This window comes from Cryptomeria japonica, chromosome 5 (assembly GCF_030272615.1).
Source record: "Cryptomeria japonica chromosome 5, Sugi_1.0, whole genome shotgun sequence".
NCBI lineage: Eukaryota > Viridiplantae > Streptophyta > Pinopsida > Cupressales > Cupressaceae > Cryptomeria > Cryptomeria japonica.
Window position 1 is genome coordinate 668286067 of NC_081409.1, and position 23105 is coordinate 668309171.

Below are 23105 nucleotides of genomic sequence, written 5' to 3' on the forward strand. Positions count from 1 at the left end.
ATATATCAGTATGACCTATTACATGGTTGTTTCTTGTTGCATTAATTGTCATCGAAGTTGTCCTTTATGAGATATTTATTGATGAAGATGATTAACTCACAAAGTCATTTGATATGCTGATTGGATCATAGGTTTATTCTGGTGGCATTGGCTCCTATGCTCTTCTTGTTATGTTGATAACACATCTGCAGGTGTGTGGATTGGTAATTTGTTCTCAGTGAGGTTAGTTTAGATATGCTCTTTTTCTTATGGTTGTAGAACTTAACTCTGGATCAGTTATTCTCTGGTGACTTGTTAGGTGCATTGGAGGCAACACAGTTCCACAGACAGATCTATGATTTTGGAAGATAACCTAGGTATTTTACTGGTAATTATATTGAATCACTCTTTTACATAGATAATAGTCTGCTTAAGCATAACTCTTCAGTCTGTAGCTTTTACTCATTTTATGGATCTGCAGATGGTTTGGCTCCTTTAAATTGAGCGAGAGAACTGGTTATATGATTGTGCCTTATAAATTATGCTTTTAGTCTAAGAAAGAATTTTGGACACAACTTAAATAAATAGTAAGCAATAAATATAGGTGAGATACTTGTGAGGCATATTGGTTTATATCCGCTCCGATAAAATAGTGTATATAATAGGCTGCTTAAGTAAAAGCCAGTCTAGCTTTTCCTTATTGCATAGTTGGGTTTTGTTATTGTATCGAGTGGTTTATCGTGACTAGACTAAAAATAGACTTTCATTCTTTTATGTCAAGCTAGATAACTGGGTATATGATTGTGACATAAAGAATATACTATAAAGAAAGCATTTTGTATATAACTTAAAAAAATAGTAATCAGAAAATAGAGGTGAGGTTGTAAGGTATATTTGTTTATATCAACTCTGATAAAATAGAATATCAATTATGAGGGAATAATCAAGATATATCAAATTCTCTATCCATCATATGCATATTCATACAACTGAAAATATAGAATGAAGTGCTAAGTTCTAACACATAAAAGGCACACCCTATTGGAAATAATAACTAATAAACTATTTTATTACAAGGGTAATATATAACATGTCTCCCTTTTTTGTAAGTTTTGACCTTAAAATGCCACTGCCATCTTCAATTTGGTAAAGCACACTGTTTTGCTTCTCAGATTTCTCATCCGAGATTCATATGCTGTTGCATAAATGTATTGAATAGGACCAAGACTGTGTACATTATCAAGAAATTTGAGATGCTCTGAAGGATTTACTCTTTTTTGAACAATAATTTTGCAGAAACCTGGTTAATGACACATAACATACCCCTAACCAAGATTGATTGGTCCCAGTTGTAAACTCAGATTGTCTAGAATGTACTCTACATGAATTAGCTTTATGCCTACTCTAAGTTACTGGTTCGGGTTCGGGGACACGAACCTGGTTCGTGGGAGGTTTCGTCTGTGTATATATATATTCATATTATATGCAAAAAATTAAAGAAATATACAAAATTACAAGTCTAAATAAATTTAATAGTATGCTACTTCATCATTGATCAATGCCAAATGCCATTTCAATTGATAGTTCAAAATTTCAATAATATCATATTATGTCATATATTCATATGCCATATAATATATATTAATGTATCATAGATTCATATATGTCAAAATGGCAAAATGAAACCAAGACAGAATAGATGAGCAAATGAAGTTGTTTTGGGTCTCAAATTCATTTAGCTAGGGCAGATTAGGGTTTTTGGCCCCAAAAAGGCAAAAAAAATTAGTTTTTTAATATGAAAAAGTCACTTTTCGGTGACTTGACTGGCCTAGCCCATGGATTCGCCCAGGTCTAGCCAAGGTTAACCCTTTTGACAATGGGTTCTCTCTGGGTTCGCCAAGAGAGAGAACCCACAGTCAAAAGGTGAACCCTGGCCGCACCCAAGGCTAACCCAATGCGGACTCTGACCTGCGTGGACCCAGTGCGTGTTTGGAGGCCATAATTGGCAAACCCGGTAACTTAGTGCCTACTTAATTCTTTCAAAGATTAAAAAATTGTTTGTGTACTTCAGTATTTAGAGCACGATTTGATTGTTTATAATGAATTTCATCTAGAATCCCTGAAAAGTCACTGTTTGGGAAGAGGAATCGCGACAAAATACTTGTATATCATATCCCTTTGTGGATGTATGCTTTCTGATAGAAAACATATTGTTGCTATCGAAGGCATAAACTGCATTTAGTTCTTTATCAAAAAGCTTTTAATATCTATGCTAGTTTATGTATTCATGTCAACTTTGAATATTTGTGGCAAATCTCCATTCAGGTGTGTTAATTTGAGATGGTTAGTAATCTCTTGATTATTTTGAATATGCTATTTGAATTGCTGAGTGGTTTTGACTTTGATATTTAATTCCCAAATGGTGAACAATAAATATCTATTTATATGTCATGTAAATAGAAGGGGATGTTATATATACTTTTATATGTGTCAGCCATAGATTAATATTTTGTTGATCAGGCATTTTCCATGGACGGTCTTTAAATTTCCCTTAAATTTTCTTTATATATTTACATTATCCATGTAAAGCATTTCACAAATTACTTATCTAGACCATAAATATGGTGTAAATTCAATGAAAAATATCCCATAATTGGAGCAATTTTTGTTGGGATTAAGGTGTCTCAACTTTTGCAATTCCTAACATTGGTGATTGGATTTATTTATTTAATATTTGATTTAATTTTACTAGCTTGCTAGACAATTTTGTTTGCACATGCTATTTTGTCATGTTTTGGGAGTTGGCATGTTGACTTATCATCCTACTGGGAAGGTGACATGGAGTTTTTCTCTTCACATGAGGAAGTAGGCATCCCACTTAGAGGATCTTGGACTATTGATAAGTAGGTGCCATGTGTCATGTAATGACAAATTGATGATAGAATCTATGATATATATTATGACACACCTACCTGACAATTTATGACAACGTATGACAGATTCTATGATAGAATGAACAAGTTTTAGGAGACACCTTGACATGGAGAAGGTGGGCACCCAAGTTGGGTAATGACAAGCTACAAGAGAATAGTCTGTTATGATGGATTCTCTTACAACTGTAAGTGTTCTCAGTTATGATATTTTTTATTATAGTTGTAAGATGTGTAAGAGCATCTGTCATACCTAATTATAGAAAATTTTGGGTGCCGAACTTTGGAGGTTTGAATGAGGAGTCAAATGTAAGGTCCCCTTCTCAATAAGGAGTAATCAGATGTCCAATGGCCTATTCTGGAGACTCGTAGGCTGTTTGGAATGAGGAATTGGGGTTTCCTATTTTCTAGGAGGATTCTTCACAGTTTTTAGGGATGTTTTGATTGAGTTTGGCAGAATGAATCAAAGTTTCCTTCTGGGTTTTCTTTAAGCTTCGTAGTGGTATGACATGCAATCAGTTCAAGGGAGTTTGCATAGCTTACTATTTTTAGTAAGTTGATGTCAATTGTCTTGATTACTGGGTTTTTCTGGGTTTCTTGAGTTAAGCTTTAGGGTTTGAAGAACAGTCTTTTTGGAGTTGTTTTCAGGACTTACTATTTTTAGTAATTATCATTTCAGGCAGTTCTATTTTTAGCAGCTCAGTTGTGAGTTTCGACACAACTCAGTTTGTTGATTTTCAACACTTCAGTCCATAGCTCAATTTGGTACTGATCAATACTTTTTTTGTTAGTGATTTATTAAATATTAATACTTTACACTAAAGTTTAATATTTAATTATATTTCTGGACGACTTAGGAAATGAAAGGAGCATTTTATTCGAAATTTATTTATTCTCCTAAGTCAGGCACCCAAGGATGAAATATAAGTTCATGTCTAATGTTCTTTTTTTGTTGCAAGTTGAGACCAAGGAAAAGTTTGAAATTTGTGCCTAGGAAGGGGGACGCCAAGGCAAAGTTATGCTTGAAATGAAATGCAAATGAGGAAGTGTAATTTGGATGCCATTTGAATTTGAATTTGGGGTCTTAGAATCTATAAATATGAGAGCTTGGTCTCTCATTTGTCATCTTTTAACATTTTCATAACAAAGTGCTGCCAAAATTGTGCCAGACCTTTGCTTCGAAGTTGCGTGCTTTCTAGCTTGTACCAATTTCGTGCTTGAGAGATAGCACCTAGTTGTGAGAGAGCCTATTTGTCATTCAGAGGAGTAGATTGAGCTTCAAAGTGATGGAGTTTTCTATTACATTTTTTGTTTTCTGATTGCTGCTGTGTTTTTGGTGTGTGTTGGGCGTATGGTGGCTGAACCAATATTTTGATCATACGTCCTTGTCTACTGAGTGTATCAACATGGGTATTGGCTCTAATTTTCTCTATCCCATAGGTGATGATGTCCTCCAAAGGGGAGATGATAGTTTTCTGTTTTGAATTTTATATTGCTGATCGAATTTTTCTGCTGGGATGCCCCTTCCCTAGCTGCCTTGGGATGTGTGCAGATGGTTGCAGACTTAGGAGTTGCAGGTTTGAGGTTCAGAAATGGTCTCTTATGTCATATTAGTCATTTTCTTTTGATTTGGTGTGTTTTGGAGTAGATTTGTGTTAGTTATGAGCATTTTGGTGTTTCCGGTAGTGGCTGGTCTATGTGTTATATACTTTCAGAATTAAGAACAACAATAGTTGCTTAATGTTTGAGTTGATTTTAGAGGTAGCTTTCATTTGTGATCACATTTTTCTTCTATTCTAATTATTTCTCTCTATATTGTAAGGTTGAATAGTAGTACTATCAACCACTTCTGGACTGTAAAGCATGCCCCACTGAAAAGTGGAAGAGATTGGCTTGCCATCTACATTTGATACTTGTAATTCTGTCCTCCCGTTGCATAAGTGGTAGAAATATTTTTGTTTGTAATGGTCCTCCCGCTGCATAAGTAGTTGAGTTGAGCTTTGTTGTAAGTGTTCAGTCCTGTTGTGACGTTTTCACACATCGCCCCATTGCAAATGGAGACCCTTTCTTTTTAGGTCCTTCCGGTCTTTTGGCTTTGTTTTTTGGGTCTTTTCGCATTAGTCTTGTCAGTCTCTCCACTTTGCAAGTGTTGGGGGTCATATTGATTAAATTTGTTTTTTTGTTTGAGCAAATTTGGTTAAGTCTAGGACTCGTTTTGTTAATTTTAGGGTTTCTGCCTTCGGTTCTAGATTTTAGGGGTTTCTTATAGTGTTTTGGAAAAAACTAAACTTAGAACTAGAATTGGGACCCTTCAAGGAACCTCCCAGTAAAATTTGAGCAAATTCTGAGCACTTACTATTTTTAGTAAGTTTCACTGCCTCCCGGATTGGTCTAATTTTGCCAAAAATCAAACTTACTATTTTTAGTAAGTTTCTATTTTTAGCAAGTGCTTTTTTGACCTATTTTGCCCAAACATTGACATTTTGAAACACTTACTATTTGGGAAAATCTATTTTTGGCAGGATCTTCACAGGAAAACACTGAAAGCTGAATATCTCTGAAGACGCTGAACACTGAACATTCCTGAAGACCATTTCTAAATTTGGAAGAGTCAGAAGGCAGACAAGTTGGATCAAAAAAATGGTTAAGTTTGGAACTCCTATTCCAGAAGAGGAAAGCATGCAAAATCATCCATGTCTTGAAATTCACATCAATCCGCCAATGTCATCCTGATCCGAAAATGGCCTGAAATTTGACTATCTGAAAATTTGAAAGATCTTCCAAAATCCAGAATTTGCATTATGATTCCTAGGGACCTAAAACCACTCTCAAACATCCTGACAATATATATGAAATATAACTTAAAGTATAAGAAAGGAAAAAGACATATTGAAGATGCCACTTATACTTAAATGTTATATTTCAAATATATACATGTCCCGAATTGGTAGAAAACATCAAATTCCTCCTTCATGGTCAAAATCCGCCCAAGCACTCAGTAGGGCGCCAAAACAAAAGTCTCATGGAGGATTCACAAATTGATGAATTCCTCCTCCACAACAAAATTCCGCCCCAGGCCAAGGAGAGGCACCAAAATGGATGTCTCATAGAGGATTCACAAATTGACAAAATTCCTCCTCCAGTGCAAAATTCCGCCCAACACTCAGGCAGGGCGTTGAAGTAAAGAGGTCAAGGAGGGAAGGAAAAGTTGTGAATTCCTTCCTCGGGTGAAATAGCGCCCAAGCCATGATCAATGCGCCAAACAAGAGAGATGAAGGAAAATGAAAGAACAATGAAAATCCATGACCCAAGCAAATCAGCGCCCAAGCATAGGATGGGGGGCCAAATCCATGAATGCATGGAAGAATGCTCAAACTCATGAATTCATTCTCCATGGAGAATTTGCGCCCAAGGGTTGATTAAGGCGCCAAAACACACAAGGTGTGGAAGATGGAGAAAATTGAAGATTCCAGGGAATGGAGGGATCAACGCTTTGGCCAAGGAAAGGATGTTGAAATGGCTAAGTCAGAAAAAATAAAATCAAAGATGAAATGATGAATTCCACCATGAAGAGTGAATTCCATGCCTAAGTTGGAAAACTGAAAATTTGTTTGAGGCATGCAAAAATCCAGGTATCAAGGAAGGACATGGGAAGGATGAATTTCCTCTATCAAAGTCAAAATTCCAGGCCCAGTTAGGAAGTTGAAAATTTTCGAAGGCATGGAAATAATGAAATTCCTTCACCAAGCTGAATTCCATGTTCCATGCCTAAGTTTGAAAGTCCGGGATGGAAATTTCCAAGGCAAAGGAGGATTTCGAGGGTCAAGGAGGAATGGCAATGCGGGAATTCCCCTTGCAAATAATTTTGAAAAATCCTATTTTTAGACACCAAATCACATCCAAATTTCAAAAGTTTTACAGACTTGGAATCATGAGAGAATTCTCTACCTCCTGGACCCGAGTCCTAAATTTTAGGAAAGTTCCTAAAAAATAGGAGATGGTGAAAATTGATGGAAAACCTTCTCCAAGCAAGGAAAGTTGAGGAGACTTCAAGAAAATTCTTCCTGAATCGAATTTTCCCTCTCCAACAATTCCAGATATGCAGGAGCAGATACACGATAGTAGGGTCCACTTGCATGGTGAGGATCTATTGAACACGTGGCAGTAGAGTGGCGCATTCATTACCAGAATATTTGACCAAATGGCGACCCGGTCATTGCATGTTGAATTTATGACAGATTCCTTTTGCATGTAGCTGTCGCATGTGGAAATGATGGAGCATTTATGACATAATGGGGTGATTTTTGTATGGATGAATATTCAACGCATGTTGGGCGAATTTGAAGGAGGTGGTGCATTTAGTGCGCAATGGATGCTATTTTGGGTACTTTTGAATTAATTGTACATGGGCATGATGGGTTCTTAATTTGAGATTCCCACCTTGTTGCATCTTGAGTGGAGAATCTTTTAGGGAAAACCCTAATTAGGGTTTGCATGTAATCATGGCTTGAGGCCTATATAAAGGGGTGACCCCCCTCATTTGTAATAGGAGGGAGCCTTTTATGAAATTGTTGCTATAATTTTTGAGATAATGACAGTTAAACATTGTTCTCTGATGGTGTCCACTTAAGTTATTTTTTCAAGACTTGCATGGTTTCACCTTCCTCACTTAGAGTGGAAGTAGTATAGTGCTTTGATTTCAATGGAGAATGTAATGGTGTCTGATGAATTTCCATGGTTCACACTTTTTGCATCTTGCTGATTGTAAGTTGCAGTGTAAAGTTAGTCTGAGCCCCCTAAATTCATGCTAAGTTCAATTGTGGATAGTCGTTTGGATTGCACCGTTTTGGGTATTCAAATGTACTTTCTTGATTTGAAAATCCTCTAGCATCCCCAGAAGATTGCACCGGTTCTTGCGGAGTTGTAGTTAAACTTGGTGAAGCAGAGCTTGGTTTATTTTGAATATGTCCACCAGAGCACTATTCATTGTTATCACTGCCCTTAGGAGTAGATTTAGATCCTTCTAAACCCTTTCCCGTTTACTTTCAGTTCATTTTAGTCCATTCGAAGCAGTAGCATCGCATAATTGCCATATTCGATGATGGAGTTCGAGCCACAACAAAGAAGTGAAAGAATGATGCAAACGTAAGGCCCCTTGGACTACTAGCAAACACATCAGCCAAATGAGTCACGTCCGCAGCATAGGAACGTTGGAGTGTATTGTCTAATCTTCTTGCAATCTTAGCACACAATCGTACTTTGATCAAGAGAGAGTGAAGTAACCATTAGGCAACTTTATTCTGTGTTTGACATAGTCATAAAAAACATGTCAACAAGTCCTCCTGCTGAAATGTTGTGGTTGAGTGATTCGTGCTTGCACGTGTTTTGTTTACTGGGTTGGTTTATTGCCAAGTTTCCTTGTTTTACCCGCTGGAAAGTGGAAGGGGCTGGCTTGTCGGCCGTTATTGTAATAAGCATTTTCAAATCTTTGCATCTAACGATCCCCTACTACCGTATGCTCTCACCCTCCCATCTTGGGCTCTCGGTGATCAAAAGGTGTAGGGTTCCTTTCAGTTGGTTTAAATTTCATTAGTCTAACCCTAACAGGTGTTGGTGTGTTTGCAACATCGTTAAAAAAAATAAAAATTGTTGGGGATATTACATCAAAGGATGATTTACATGTGTCATTTGCATGCTTATAGGTGATTGGAAAATGTGCTAAATGGATTTGGACACCCATCTCTTTTGGCTTTTTCTACAAGCTTCCTGCTTCGTTGTATTTCTCTATATAAGGTTACCTTAGAGAGCATTATGTATGCATCATTTATGTTATGTTTTGTAGGTGAAGTGCTATGCTAATAGAATTAATCTAGATTGTGGGTTGTTTATTGAATACTCTTATTGAAGAAGCTTACTATTGATATTGTATTGTAGCTACTAAGCTTAATGGAAACACAAAATACTATGCTTTTAGAGTGGAGATTTTCTCTTGAAGGGTTTTCCCCATGTATATCATGTGTTCATTGGGGTATACTATTTGCATGTTTATTATATCTATCTGAATGTGTTTCTCATTTTGTAATAATTAAAGATTTGTAAAGAAAATTTGCACTATAGCTTAGTGTTAGGAAGCGTTTTCCACACCTTTGTTTCCTTCTAGTTGGTATCGGATTTTGGCCAGTTTTGGTTTTGTTGTTGGCTAGAGTTTTTTTTATATTGATCTCAATTTGAATGAGAGATTTCATAGAGAATATTGAAAATCTTGTTAGTAGGAAGATGGCTAGCACATCTGGAAAAATTGAGATGGAGAAGTTTAATGGCACTAATTTCGAATTGTGGAAGTTGAAAATGGAGGATATGCTTGTAGATTGAGATCTATGGGTTGTAGTGTCCGAAATGAAACTAGTCACCATGGCCCAAGATGTTCGAGATGTAATTGATAAAAAATCTAAGGGCCTCATAAGGCTCTATTTGGTAGACTCCATTCTATTCAATGTCCATGAAGGTAAGAGTGTGAAAGATCTTTGGAAGAAGCTTGTCTTAGGCTAAATCTTTGGTAAACAAGCATTTCTTGAGAAATAAAATGTATTCTCTAAAGACGAATATGGAGGATCCATTGTCAATTATATCAATGCATTGAATGTGATAGTTTCTTGGTTAGGTTTTGTTGGTGACAATATCGAGGAGGATCGTTGCATGATTCTTTTAAAGTGCTTAAACTTAAAACAATTAAAAACAAAAGAAAATTACTTTTCGGTTCATAGGATTTTTTTTTGAAAGAAAGAAACTAATTGCTTCAGTTGAGAAAGAAATTAACTAACTCTCTAATTGTACTTCAGTGTAAACTGAAACTAACTTTTATCCAAATAATACAAGGAAGAAAGTAAATCTTTCATTATTAAAATAAAGATACAAAATAACAATAAACATGCATTTATGCTCAAAGAAAGAGAAAGGATTAGAGATTACTAAACAAATATGCTACTCATTTGGTTTAACTCTTACAAGTTTCACCATTGCCATAGAGGGAGAGCATCATCAAGGGCATTACCTCCAACCATATACCTATGGGTCCCTCTTGACGTGTCTAAAGTCGTATTACTGCAAACTCCATCCGGCCAACGTAGAATAGAATGTACTCGCTGAGTATCCTATCCTCTCTTGAGATAAGGAAATCCCTAATGCTGTTTCTCGTTTGATCAAAGGGGACGACCTCAAAGTTTTGATTGTCAGGTCTTGACTGCGGGATTACTTAGTGGTTTGATGTGTTTTGTTGGAAACACAAGGGGACTTACTGTGATATGGATAATTTGTTGGATGAGTTCCCTGAAACTTTAACAATCTCGTTATCGATTGGTTTCAGTTGCATGATACTATTTTAGCAGGACTGCGGATTCTTCTTGGTAAAAAAAAAGGAAAAAGGGGGATAGGGAAAGAGAGGTACATAAAGTCTAAATTATTTAACTAAGATAGCATATTCAGAAAACAGACAGACACATCCAAATAACTAGATTAAACATTACCAGCCATTTAAGCACAATACTTGTATGAATCTAGTGCGATCTTCAAGGGAAAATTGAGTTTTCATTTTATCAAATACAACATTAGAACTTTAACATTCATTCAGTGAGTATTCAATAACCAAACTCAGCATATGAAAGGTTCAGATTAACCATGCAGAAAGAAAGACAATCAGTCATTCCCTAATGGTATGAACAGCGAGGATTCTATCAAATGTTTATCTAGAAAATGCTATATAAATGAAAGAAACATAGCTGAAAATTTCAAATTAATGAAGAAGGAGACCATGCACTCACAAGGAAACTTGAAACAGTCTTAACTTTGCATTAAATCCTGTAAATTTCGCCAGAGCTTCAGCAACAATCCATGAACTTCTTACAAAATGAGGGAAAACCAGTCCCTTTAAATAGGCTTCCGAAAAAAAAGATGAATGGCCAAGATCTAATCTAAATAAGTGGCCCAGATTCATCCTTACAAAAGGGTACCCATACCCATAAATGGAGGGTAAATATCAGCAACTACCCCCAAAGGGAGCAATAACTACCAAAAAGGTAATTAAAACTTATCCAAAATAATTCAAAAAGGTGCACACACATAAAGTTTACATTTATAGTTGACTTGGAAGTCAAATATGACCCTTTGGCCAAAAAGTGCACTTTTCAAAATTCAAAAGAAAAAAGCACTTTAGGAAAGCATTTTTTCTTTTCCAGCTTCACATCCCTTTTCCAAGAATTCATCCTCGCCATGCAAATATTCCTTCTGAAGGTCCCGATTTGCTGCGCGTTCTTTGTGAACATACTCTTGAAACCTGATGCACGATTGGAATAGTAAACTGAATGAAGGCATGGGAGGATGATGAATTTTATACTACATGCCTTCGAGGTATTGGTCTACGTGCTTCAAACCATCTTACCAGTTAGAACGATTACGCTCAAAACACAATATGTCTGAATGCAATTGACCGGCAAAACTAAGGTCCTCTGCAGAGTAGGCAATCCTGTCTGTTCTTAATCTTTTTTCCCAATCAGGTGGCATCACGTCATCAGACAGATCATTCTTCCACCCCAAAACCATTGATCGGAGGATTGTCTTACCAAGCTCTTGCATGTTGTTTAGAATTCCATCGCATGCATCCTGCTCTTTGTCGATGATTTCCCTTGTCTCATTCCTCATAGTGATAATCTAGTACCATTCTTTAAAAATGCCGATATCATGGGGGTCCAGGATGGTGGAGAGTGTGGGGATCTGTGCTTGAGTCCAGAAGAGGGCCCTGACAAGAGGTAGGCTTGTAGCAGCTACCTCATGGATTCTAAGGCATTCCCTCTTTACCTCGAGCAGCTTGACCAAAATGGTCTCTCGATGGTGGGCCATCTATTTTACCTCAATAATTTTCTCTCCCTTTTCTTTAAGGTTTCGTATCCATTCCTTGACGGCCTTTGCAGTATCTCGTACTCCTTCAAATTCTGTCGTGATTCTCTGTGCCAATGCCGTCGGGGGAATGTGGGATTCGGAAGCATTGTGTAATGGTCTCAGAAGTTGATCAATGTACCCCTCGGCCTGCTCAGCATGAGCTTGATACATGTTCTTTTCAGCTGTTATCTCTTCAAGTTGCCTGAGTATGTTTTGTATTGAATCCTTGAATTCCTCCTTTTCCTGTTCCTTAGTGGCTTGTCCGATGGGGACAGTCGTGATGCTATAATCTGCCAGTGTAATCTGATCTGCTGGCTTGTCTACAGGCGGGGTGGCGATGTGAAGAATACGGTTCCTTTGCTCATCTTTGGTTATTCTAGAATATGCCTTGGGCTTTTTCTTCCCCTTGGCTTTAGCTAGGTCTATGCATGAGAAGATGCCCTCCAAATCGATGGGTGGCTTGGTGGCGGCCTTGCGTTGAGCTTGGGCAATTAACCATTCTTGAGGTACAGTTTGGGTTGATGCTATGGTTAAATTTGCACTCTGTTCTTTGATGTTTCCAGCCGTCTCATCACAAATTTACAACTGTTCTGTTACAGGAGGAGTAGAGGAAGTGTCAAGTTCCTTGCTCGTAGTTGAATTTTCTCCCACTTCACTGAACAATTGTCTGGTACCTTCGTGTGATGGTTGTTCTTCAGTCTTTTTAAGCTCACGGGTCTCACCTGTCCTTTGCTCCCCTTCAACAGTGGATTCATCCTTGGTAGTATTATGGAGCAGCAATTCATGGCGGCTCTATTGGGTGGGTTCATGCAATTCAATCCCCTGAGTGGATGGAATCTCACCTTCCTCAATTTGGTTATCTGGTTCGGCTGATCCAATGGCTCTTAGCTCAGCGTCTAGCATGTCGGGTGCAGGAGGATCATCAGCCCCAAATGCATCAATATCACTTTGGGAAGGCGGAGTAGGTATATAATCTAGTTCGACTACATCATCGGACGAACTAGGGTCCTTTGACGATGAAGTGACCCCCGGTCTCCTAATAGGGATCTTTTCCCTTCTTGTTCTTTTGGATGTCCGAGTTTCTCTGCTGGCCTTAGCCTTCTTCCTTTTCTCAAGCTTTTCAATCTCTTCCCTAGGTGCACTGGAAGTTCCCTCATCTTTAGAGGACTGAGAATCAAGGTTACCCATCAAGTGGTAAGTGAACTGGACTCCCTCATGTTTTAGTCGCTCAATCTACTGGTGCAGCCATTGGTCAGTATATCTTCCTGGGGCTGCCATAACCGCCTCAAAATCAGTGATCAGGTCTTGCGACCAATCAATGCCTGGTAAAAGATGTCTTACTGCCTCAAATTCCCGGACTTGCAGGCAATTTCCTGAATCTATGAGTTGATCTGGGACCCGGCGGTATTCAAAAAGTCGCATTTGCTGCACACTCAGCCTTGAATATTCGCGCCTTCGGATCTCATAGTCATCAAAGTAGTTCTTCCAATAGTCTTCAACTAATTCTTTTGCTCTGTATCGCCTGCCATAAGCCCTCTTTGCCAGATTGTCGTGATCAAAGCATTTCCTTGAAAAATGCTCTTGTAGGCCATAGGAGGCCAGCTTTGCAAAGGATTCCTCCGCTTGGGATGGGCTCTTTAGATGGACATCCTAGTTGCCTATAATCATGGGGAATACGAATCCAGTCTGCTTCCTATCCCTAAGCAAGCTACCCGCCGGACGTGATTGCCTTGCGACCTCCAGGAGAACTATCTTGTTGGTTGGGTATAGCGGAAGTCGGAAAGGGGCACCCTCAAAGCCAGCCATCCGGATGTAGGAGAATCTTGGGAATTGGATGAACTAGGCCCCATACCTCTGTACTAGAATAGTAGCTTGCTCTGAGAACCTTATGTGTAATCCTCCTTGCATTAGCCTGACCAGGCGCATTGTGAAGGCGTCATTGACGCGCTCATACTGACCAATTGCATAGGTAGGGTTGTTCTTTTCTCTTTGAGCTATATCCTGATAGTGTAGCTGTGGGTAACAATCGTATACTTTTACCTGATCAGGTCCGTTCCCAATTTCACCTTTCATGATCAAACCTGGCAGTGGCTGATTTCTGGCAAACATGTAGACTAAATAGGATGTCATAGTGAAGTACTTCTTCGTCTCAAGTTTGATCAGCTGAGTGTGGATGTTGTTGCTTATTATCTGGGCCCAACCAAACTTGGATTTCCTAGCGAAGATCTGTTCTGTGAAGTAAAACATCCATTCTTCAAAGTAATTGGATTGGGCAAGTCCCATAATTTGGCTGAGCAATGTGACTATGTCCCCATGCTCGTTGTGGAAGTCGCTTCTAGGGGTCTTTTTCCCAATCTTGACGCTTGGAGGTCTTCTCTCCTTGAACCACTCTTCATTTATCAATGTTTTGCATCTGGCGGGATTCATATCATACGCCCCCTGTGCTTCATCTATAGTTGTGGCTGTGGGGTTGTTCGGGAAGGGAATGTCAAATGCGTCGCCAATGGCTTCAGGAGTGAAGTTAGCGAGGATCATGTCCTCGAGGAGCACCAATCTGGAGCTTGGCTGGTAGTGCCGGGCGACCTCCACCACTAGCTCATAGTTTTGCATAGCTGGGGGAAATCCTGCGGCTTGGGCAATGCCACTTTCCATCATCTGCCTAGGCTTGCCATAGGCATTAGGGGAGAAGACTCGGTTACTGAAATCTTGGATATCAATATGGCCCAGGTTAGTATCACCGACATTGTCCCAGACACTCTGAACTTTTGATTCCCTCAGTCTCCCTCTCTGATACTGATACTTCATCTTTTCGACTATGCGATGGATATCTGACTTGGATGCTCGTGATGTCTCAGCTGCAGCAAGCGCCTTTGATGATTCTACCGTTGACTGAGGCATTTATCCTGCACAGTCGGACATGGATTACGAGGCGATATAAAGGAAGTAAAGCGGGTTAGATAAAGGATATGCTAGCATACAAGGATCAATTCAAAAACTGATTTTAAAGAACAACATAACACTTTAGCTAGAAGCTTGATTGATTTAAACATGAATATTTATGAAGCTTTTTCAATTGCGGATTTATACTCAGGCATTTTAGGATCAAATTTTAAAATGGACGACGCCTTAAAGTTTTCCTAAGTCTGAAAATGTGTTGTCTAGTTAATTCCTAGACTTTGTTTTCAATTGCTATGTATGACGTCTTATACACGGGGAAAAGAGGTGTTTTCAGATTTGATCAGTTTAAATTTATTTCGCATATGCATCTATATGATTTTGCAAATATTGGAATGTTTTCAAGAGAGATGAAGCACACTTACCTGGCGAAAATGAATGGTGTGAATTCGCACAACTGGCCTTGCAAGAATGAATCCCAAATTTTGAATGGGAGAGTCTGCAATTTTGAATTTCAACGGTTAACTCCCTATTCCCATTTTTCGCCCCTAAAGTTTGGAAAGACAATGCAGTTTAGAAACTTGGATATAGTGATTTTACCTTGGGCGCTCTGAAAACCTTCCAATCCTCGAAATTTCTGCAATTTTTTGAAATAGGTTTAAAGAGTTGCTGTACTCTTTGATTCTAACCTTGCGATTTACCCTATGGCGTGAAACTTGGAAGTTTGAAGAGCTTTCGCAGGCTTTAGCTTCAATATTCACGCGATTTTGGCAATTTTTAGAGTGTGGGAGAGTTATGGTGTTGCAAGGATTGAAAACTCGTGGCGCAACTTTACCTCATACTGCAATTTTCAAACCTTATGCGAATTTCGGCAGATCTACGCCTATTGTGAACTAAGAAAGACTCGCGACTTCGCCCTAGTTGCTGAACTTAGGAATTTCTGGAGGTTTGGAAATTTTAAAACTTCTAATACTTAGCGGCACTCGCGATTTTCGGTGATAGGAAGGGTTATGCAAGCCTGCAAATTTTCGCACTTTACCCTAACTTCGGCATTTCAACATGATTTGAAAACTTTAACGTTATCTCTTGCAATTACCCTTCGGGATATGATTTTCGGGGAATGGGGGGGAGATTTCAAACTTCAGCACTTTCTCTTATCTCTCAAATCGCGCTTTTCGGCATTGGGGCCGTTTTTGCAAGTTTATACCTTTTCGCACCTTACCTTTATATGCGAATTTCGTGGATTAGAGACATTTTGCCAACTTCGGCATTTTGACACATTTTTCAAACCTTTCAACTTTTCGCATTTGCACCCAAAAGTGCGAATTTCGGCATCTTGAAGGAGTTTGCCAACTTCGGACTTTTGACTCCTTTTGTCAATTTCGGCGATTTCAGGCGTTTTGAAAATTTCGCACTTTTTAAACCTTTGCCAATTTCGGCGTTTTTGAGGCTTTTGCAAGTTTCGGCACTTTAAGTGCTTTTACAAAACTTCGGACCTTTTACTCATTTTGCCAATTTCGGACATTTTTGGTCATTTGCAAACTTCGGACCTTTTGCTCACTTTGCCAATTTCGGACCTTTCAGTCATTTTGTAAACTTCGGACTTTTCAGTCATTTTGTCAATTTCGGACTTTTCAGTCATTTCGCAAACTTTATCATTTGACAATTTACCTCCATATGGCGAATTTTGGGGTTTCTGCTCATTTTGCAAACTTTCAAACTTTACTGCGTTTTCACTAAAAAGTGTGAGTTTCGGCACTTGGGTGGATTTTGTCAATTTTGGGACTTTGGGGCATTTTAAGGCTTTCGCCCCTTTTTACCTTTCAGCTGGCGAAAATCGCCATTCTCACAAATCCTGCAAACTTCTAAAAACATCATGTAATCTGTCCCTTTTAGTGCGAACTTCAGGATGGAGGAGGTTTTTTGAAAATTTACACCTCTGCACCCTCTTATCTCTCTTATATCCTTATGCGAAAATCGGCATCTTTGGGTCCTCATGCGACCTTTAGACGCTTTATCCTTTACTTGGCAGATTTCGCCAGTTTCATCATCCCACACCTATCTCAGGCAATTTTACAAGCTTAGACAATCTCTTGGAATTCATGCTCGAAGGCTCAACTGCCCTCATGGATTGACAAGCTCTTGCTCATGACACCACCATCTCACGGACCGATTACGGGCTCACTTAAAAGGACGCGAGACACTCTGTGCGGAACTCAACAGGGCGAAGACGGAAAGGCCCAAAAAAGGAAAGTGGACCCTGTCGGCGACAGGGAGTGTGTGCAACGCACAACAGTCCTCTGCACACCTTCCTTCTAGAAGTGGCCCTACCCTTCATGAGGGTGTAGACCAAGGACTAGGACTAGCTGCCATCTGAGCTTGGTGTTTAGAACCTACACAACTCTAGTCGGTCGTAGACTATAGGCACCTCCTAACTAGCATGACCATTTGACTATGAAGTGTATCTAATTCATGTGAATTGATAGTTGCATGCAAAGCATTATGCCACCTTGGCCAAGTTTTAAAAGTTGCAAGCATGTTTAATGTGTTGTTAGTATTTACCACCCTTACTCGACTTGTACAATACACTCGATCCCAACTGACTCACTGGTTTACTAGTTGACAAGACAAGGCAACTACTTAATATCTACTGGCACTAACAGTCATCAACAACCTTTTGGAACACCCTTATCCAGTTTTTTAATAGTTATACTTTAGGGTAATTACTATCTTTAGTCAGTTAGTGTAGCTCCTATAATGTTGGGATAGTGAAACCATAGGCATTTTATGTTGAGTACATCATCCCCCCCAAAAGAAAAAATCGTCTTCTAGATGACAAGTAAACATCAAGTAATATTTGGAAAGACTAATGACAAGAGTGTAGGCAATGACTTGTATTGAACAACCCCAACTTGTACTGTACCTGCCAAATGAATTGGGGGTTTGGGGGCAGTGCCCCCAATGAGATCAAGGGGCAGTGCCCCTCGTGGGGTCTTGGGGTAGTGCCCCTTGCAGGGTCTTGAGGGAGTGTTTAGGGCGTGTTCCTTGTCGCGGTACAGGGCAGGGTCGAGGGGCAGTGCCCCTGCCGCCAACACCAAATTACAACCTTCAAAACCACATGAAACTCCATGGCGCACATGATTTTCATGATTTTTTAAGACGCCAAAAAACATTGTTGATAAAGCCAAAAACTAGAGATTTTGCTCCTACCACATGCTTCTAACCACCTACGAATCCCTTCACCTCAAGTACGGCCTCATATGTATCACGTATGGTTTGATACAAATTATGTACAGCCTTAAACATAACACGTACGGTTCACTCTTCGCCATTTACGACCTGCACACTTATGTGCCTATACGGTTCAATAACTGACCCGTACGACCTAGGCTTGTCCTTATGTATGGCCAAATTTGGATGCATTCTTTGCAGGGTTTGATGCTCCTCATGTTCAGTTTTGTACGACTTGATCCCTTTGACGTATGTTCCACCTTCCACTCATGCCTGTGTTTGTACGACTATTTTCATGTACGATTTGATGGTGCTCACATACAACCACCCATTCCTCATCTTGTATGGGTTCTCCCACCCTCTTGTCTTTTGTACGGTCTGGTAGGATGTAGGCACAATACAATTGGTTCCACATACGGCTTGGGTATATTCTTGCTCGTACGACATGTTGGTGTTCTTGAGGTACGATTGAAAGCTTTTTCTTACGTATGGTGTCACCCCTTCGTACAATACCCTTCTCCTATATGACTTCCTTACGTACGGAGTGTTTGACACTTATGTCGATTCAAAATTTTGTATCCCTTTGTACGGGTTGGCATGTTTGGCATTTTGCTCGATCCCTTTAGCGTATGGTCTTCTCTCAACTCGTCCTCGTCTGTACAAATTTGTAATGTCCCCTTCATTTTCGTGATCACCCAAGAGGCAAGATAACCCATTTTCACATTCCCGTCGGTTATTTGTCGTTAGGGAATGTGTTTTTGACTTGTCGGGACCTCATGATGATTATTTTAAATTACCTAACGGTAACTTTATAAGTTACTTTAGTTGTTAAGTCCCCGAAGTAACTTTATAAAGTAAAGTTTGTAACTTTATGTATTGGAGGGCTATTCGATAAGTGAGATTATTTTGATTTTTGGCTTATGCTTTGGTTGGTGATTGACCAATAATTATCCTTATAAAATTTTGGAGCTTGGTCTTTATTTTGGGGGAGCTATCGCAACTATATGATTTTTGGATGGAGCTCATTTTGGGCATTATGAATGAAGGAATATTTTCTAGAAGAACCAGTTCATGACTTCCTCTGTGGACGGAAACCCTAGGAGGATGGTGGATTGGACATAGCTCTAGTCCACGGGTATTGATTTGTAGTGGGTTTCATTATTGTGTTCGGCTAGGCGTGAGGCAGTTCGGGTTTGGTAGCAGTCGCGATTCATACTCTCGTGACCTTCATTGAAGATGACATTTTGTCTACATCTTCTAGAGGCATAAGTAGCTTGGACGGGAATGTTAGAGTGGGTATTTCAGGTGGGAAAGTGTGGATAGGATCCAGTGGTGCCACTGCAAGGTGCCACTCTATCATGGTTCGTAGGATCAACACACAAAATTCAATAACCATACAATAGACCAACATGCAGGTTGCCATCAAGTGGATCAGTTAACTCTGGTTCGATATGGGACCAATTATCAGCTAGGAAGGAACAACCACCAACTCCTACTGAGGTCTGGTATAAGTTTGCATAATTTTGTACATGTAAAAATTATAGACCTAGTGTTGGAATAGCAAAATCCGATCATATAGGGAAAGTATGATTATGTACAGTCATAAGGCAAATTGTCTGATAAAATTTTGGCAAAATACCATACTTGTAATTAGAAATATAATTTCTCTGTGATTTACTAGACTGAAATATTTTCTTCAGTTTTGTTATGGATGAGAATATGTTTGATGCGAGGCAATGTGAAGGGATTTTCTATTAGAAATAATGGAATTTCAGTTTATACATCTTTCCCTTTATTTAGTTTACTGCACATAATATTTGGGCCATAAACACTACCTCAGACAATCTATAAGAAGTTAGAAAATTAAACGGAATAAATTTAAACCAGACCCTGCATTCCAATTGTTTGACAATATACCAATGAAAAAATTTGAAATTTAAGGGTAGATTTGGAAGGGAACTTTACAAACTTCCTCATTTCCTTGTATGGTTTTATTCTCTTCTTGTCATACAACCTTCCAATCTACTCCTCGTATGGTGTAATGTTCCCATACGGTCTTGACACTTCTTCCCCGTATTGTCTTGACGATTCCTCACCCATCCCATATGGCCATTCTTTGTAAGAATTGCAAGTTACCCTACGGACATCTGTGGCATACAACTTCAACTCAAATGGTTTCCCTTCATACGACATTTTGATGCTGCTTATGTACGGTCTTCCCTTCCCTCGTTCGTACAACTCACCTCCACTCTCATACAACTTCCTCAAACTTCTCTTGTCCTTCTTATATGGCCTAACCTCATACAATTTCCTCGAGCCTATTCCTGTACATAATGTTCGAACTTGGCCTGTGCACGGACTTTGCATTTCTTCAATTATGCCAATCTATAGCATGTTAGAGTTGGAGTGGAAGACTTTGTAATCCTCCATTTCCTAGTGAAATAATCTATTCAGAGAAATTGTCTCATCCTTAGAGCAATCTTCGTATTTGAGCACCCCTTCGTCATTAGGTTCTATCGTTTCGCGTCCTCCATCCCAAAATCTCCACCCTCAGACTCTTGAGTCGGAGGATGCCAATTCTTCACTCACCACCTAGTTCCTCAATTCGATGGCGTGCTTCCTCCCATCACTCTCGATTGAGAGTGTGTTTTGCTTCGAATTATGATTTGCCTTGGCAGTAATCAAGCATCCCCTCCCAAGGAGTGCTTCGTATGCCTTCTTTTGTAACAAGATGACAACAAAGCGCAAGAAAAAATGTTGTATCCCAATCATTACTTTTTGTGCCATCAATGTTTCCAACGGCTGGATGCCGTGCTAGTCGGCACCTACCAAGTTGAAGGTTGGCAGCCAGAGCGTCGGCTTCCCCAGACATTTCCAGGTTTCTTCTGGCAGTACGTTTACTCTTGAGCCTCCATCGACAATGGTGTCTGTCAACTTCTTCCCCATTTTTTCCATCGCGACGATTGTCAACTTCCTTTCGATGCTCACTATCAACAACATTGGATCACTAGCCTCATTCCCTTCACGTGGTGGTTTCTTTGTCAATTCCTCTTGTGGTTTGCATTGTTTTTGGCTAACTGTCTTGTCACAAACCATGTTGGTAATTGCCACTCTCAGTTGTGGCATAGTTTGAAGAAGGTGTGCCACCTTGATGGGTGTGGTCGTCTGTAGCACCTGTTGAACTATGTTCTTCTGTGACTCTCGCAATGACATACTTGTAGTTCCATTGGAGGTTACTCATTCCGTTGCCAACACTTGTTCTACTTCGGCTCTACCTTTTTGGAATTGTTCCTTTGTCGTATAAGAGCCCAAATACATCCCCTTCTTCGTCTGTTCTCTCGTGATTGCTAGCATTGCCTCCTCTTGTTCCGCCACATCTAGCATATTAATACCCTCCTGCTTTGGGCAATTGGTGTCTTCATGATTCCCCACTCCACACCATTTGCACAATAGTTGTACATTGTCTATCTTATTCTAGTAGTCTCTCGCAAAATGTCCCCATTCACTACATTGTTTGCACTGTATGATAGGACGTCCTTTGGAGTCATACTTAATTTGATTTTACCCTTGATAACTGCTTGGCGATGCGTTATATGGTTCCGATGGAGTGGACTCTCTCTACGTGAAGAGTACTTGTGTACTTCTCGTCTTCAAATTGTATGGCCACTCATTGATTAAATTCCTTAGCACTTGGCAAATCTCACAAAGCATATTTCTAGGACAATTACCTTTCATGTGCCCCTCGCTTTTGCATTCAGTACACCATAGTTTATTACTCTCTTTATTGGTTCCTTTCTCGACCTTCAATGCTTTCATCATTCTCAACATATCTCGTCAAAGGGCTCGTATGGTTTTGGATTCTTCGTCACTTCTACCTTAAGTGCTCTCGTCATTGTTGGTCTTCCTCTTCCCTTGGGAGGAGGTTTTTTTGCACTCTCGATGTCAATCGTCTGATTGTAAGCATCGACGTACAAGGACAGAGGCATTGCTTTAATCTTCTTGCATAGCCAGGGCATCAATCCCTCAGTGAACTGCCTCTTCTTCAACCCGTCAGCTGGCTGGTTCTCCATCTTGTTCAACAATTCCTTGAGTCTACGATTGTAAGATCGTACACTCTCATTTTTACCTTGCTTGGTATTATAGATTTTTGCTATAATTTCGTTGTCATCTCTCAAGATTTTGAACTCCTCAAACACCTTCTTTAGATTAGTCCATCCCGCCTTGTGCTGAGCGTCGAGGTCTATGTACTAGTCAATGGCAATCCCTCGAAGGGTGGCGGAGGAATGCCTTTAGCCAGTAGTCCTTCTCATCTTGTCCATTCGCCTCCCATATCGTTATACATGTCTTGTAATGGCGTATGGACCCTCTGATCCATCCCCTATGAACTTTGGGAGTTTCTGCTTCTCTTGGGTGTTCATCATTGTTTTCACTTTGAAGGTATCGTGTGTATTTGATTAGATTGGACCAGCTCACTCTTCCTTGCATTCTTGTGCCTCTCTTGCACTCTCAGCGACGTGCGAGCTCTAAGAATTTCTCGACCCAAAGGAGTAACGTAATAGTTCACACGAATACAATCAGCGAGAGAGAGAAGAATTTCTCCTATGATAAAAGCCATTTAATGATCAATTCTTCATATTTTAAATCGTTAAAGTCAATTAAAGGGATAGCCAGAGAACTGAGTAATTGACTAATTGATTGACAAGGTCACAACTTCACTACCTTGACATAAGGAAACAATAGACTAGCCCAAGGCTAACTTATCTCAATGTTCATGGCTCGATGGCAATTTTCTTCCTCTTCCAAGATCTACATTCCTCTCCTTGTTGATACTCTCCATCCCTTCGAAGAGCATTAGTTATCTTTCATCCACTTAGACACGAAAAAGGTAGTTAGGCCGAATCTTAGCCTTTCAGGATTCCTTAAATTAAATTAAACATTATTGTCAACAACAGTAAAAATATACATGCTAATAATTTCATCTCTCTGATGTTCATATTGATTACAGATGTTAGCAAAGTATATCTCTTGAACAAAATAAAAGAATTCATGTAACAAGGGATGTAACAATTTTGTTGTGTTCTTTGTCAAACTCATGGGACCACCTTTGTTATGGCTATTGAGAGTACAACCACCAAGTTC

The 23105-nt window shown here is 39.4% G+C and overlaps 1 protein-coding gene across 4 annotated transcripts in view; it reads left to right on the forward strand.

Annotated features, from left to right (window-relative positions):
• The window catches only part of LOC131054877 (uncharacterized), a 253597-nt gene that overhangs the window by 89668 nt on the left and 140824 nt on the right, over positions 1-23105 (forward strand). For all 4 annotated transcript variants that reach the window (XM_057989514.2, XM_057989511.2, XM_057989512.2 and 1 more), the window contains 2 exons: positions 132-191; positions 299-367. In XM_057989514.2, coding sequence (XP_057845497.2) covers positions 132-191; positions 299-367 — 129 coding nt within the window. The remainder of the gene's footprint in view (positions 1-131; positions 192-298; positions 368-23105) is intronic.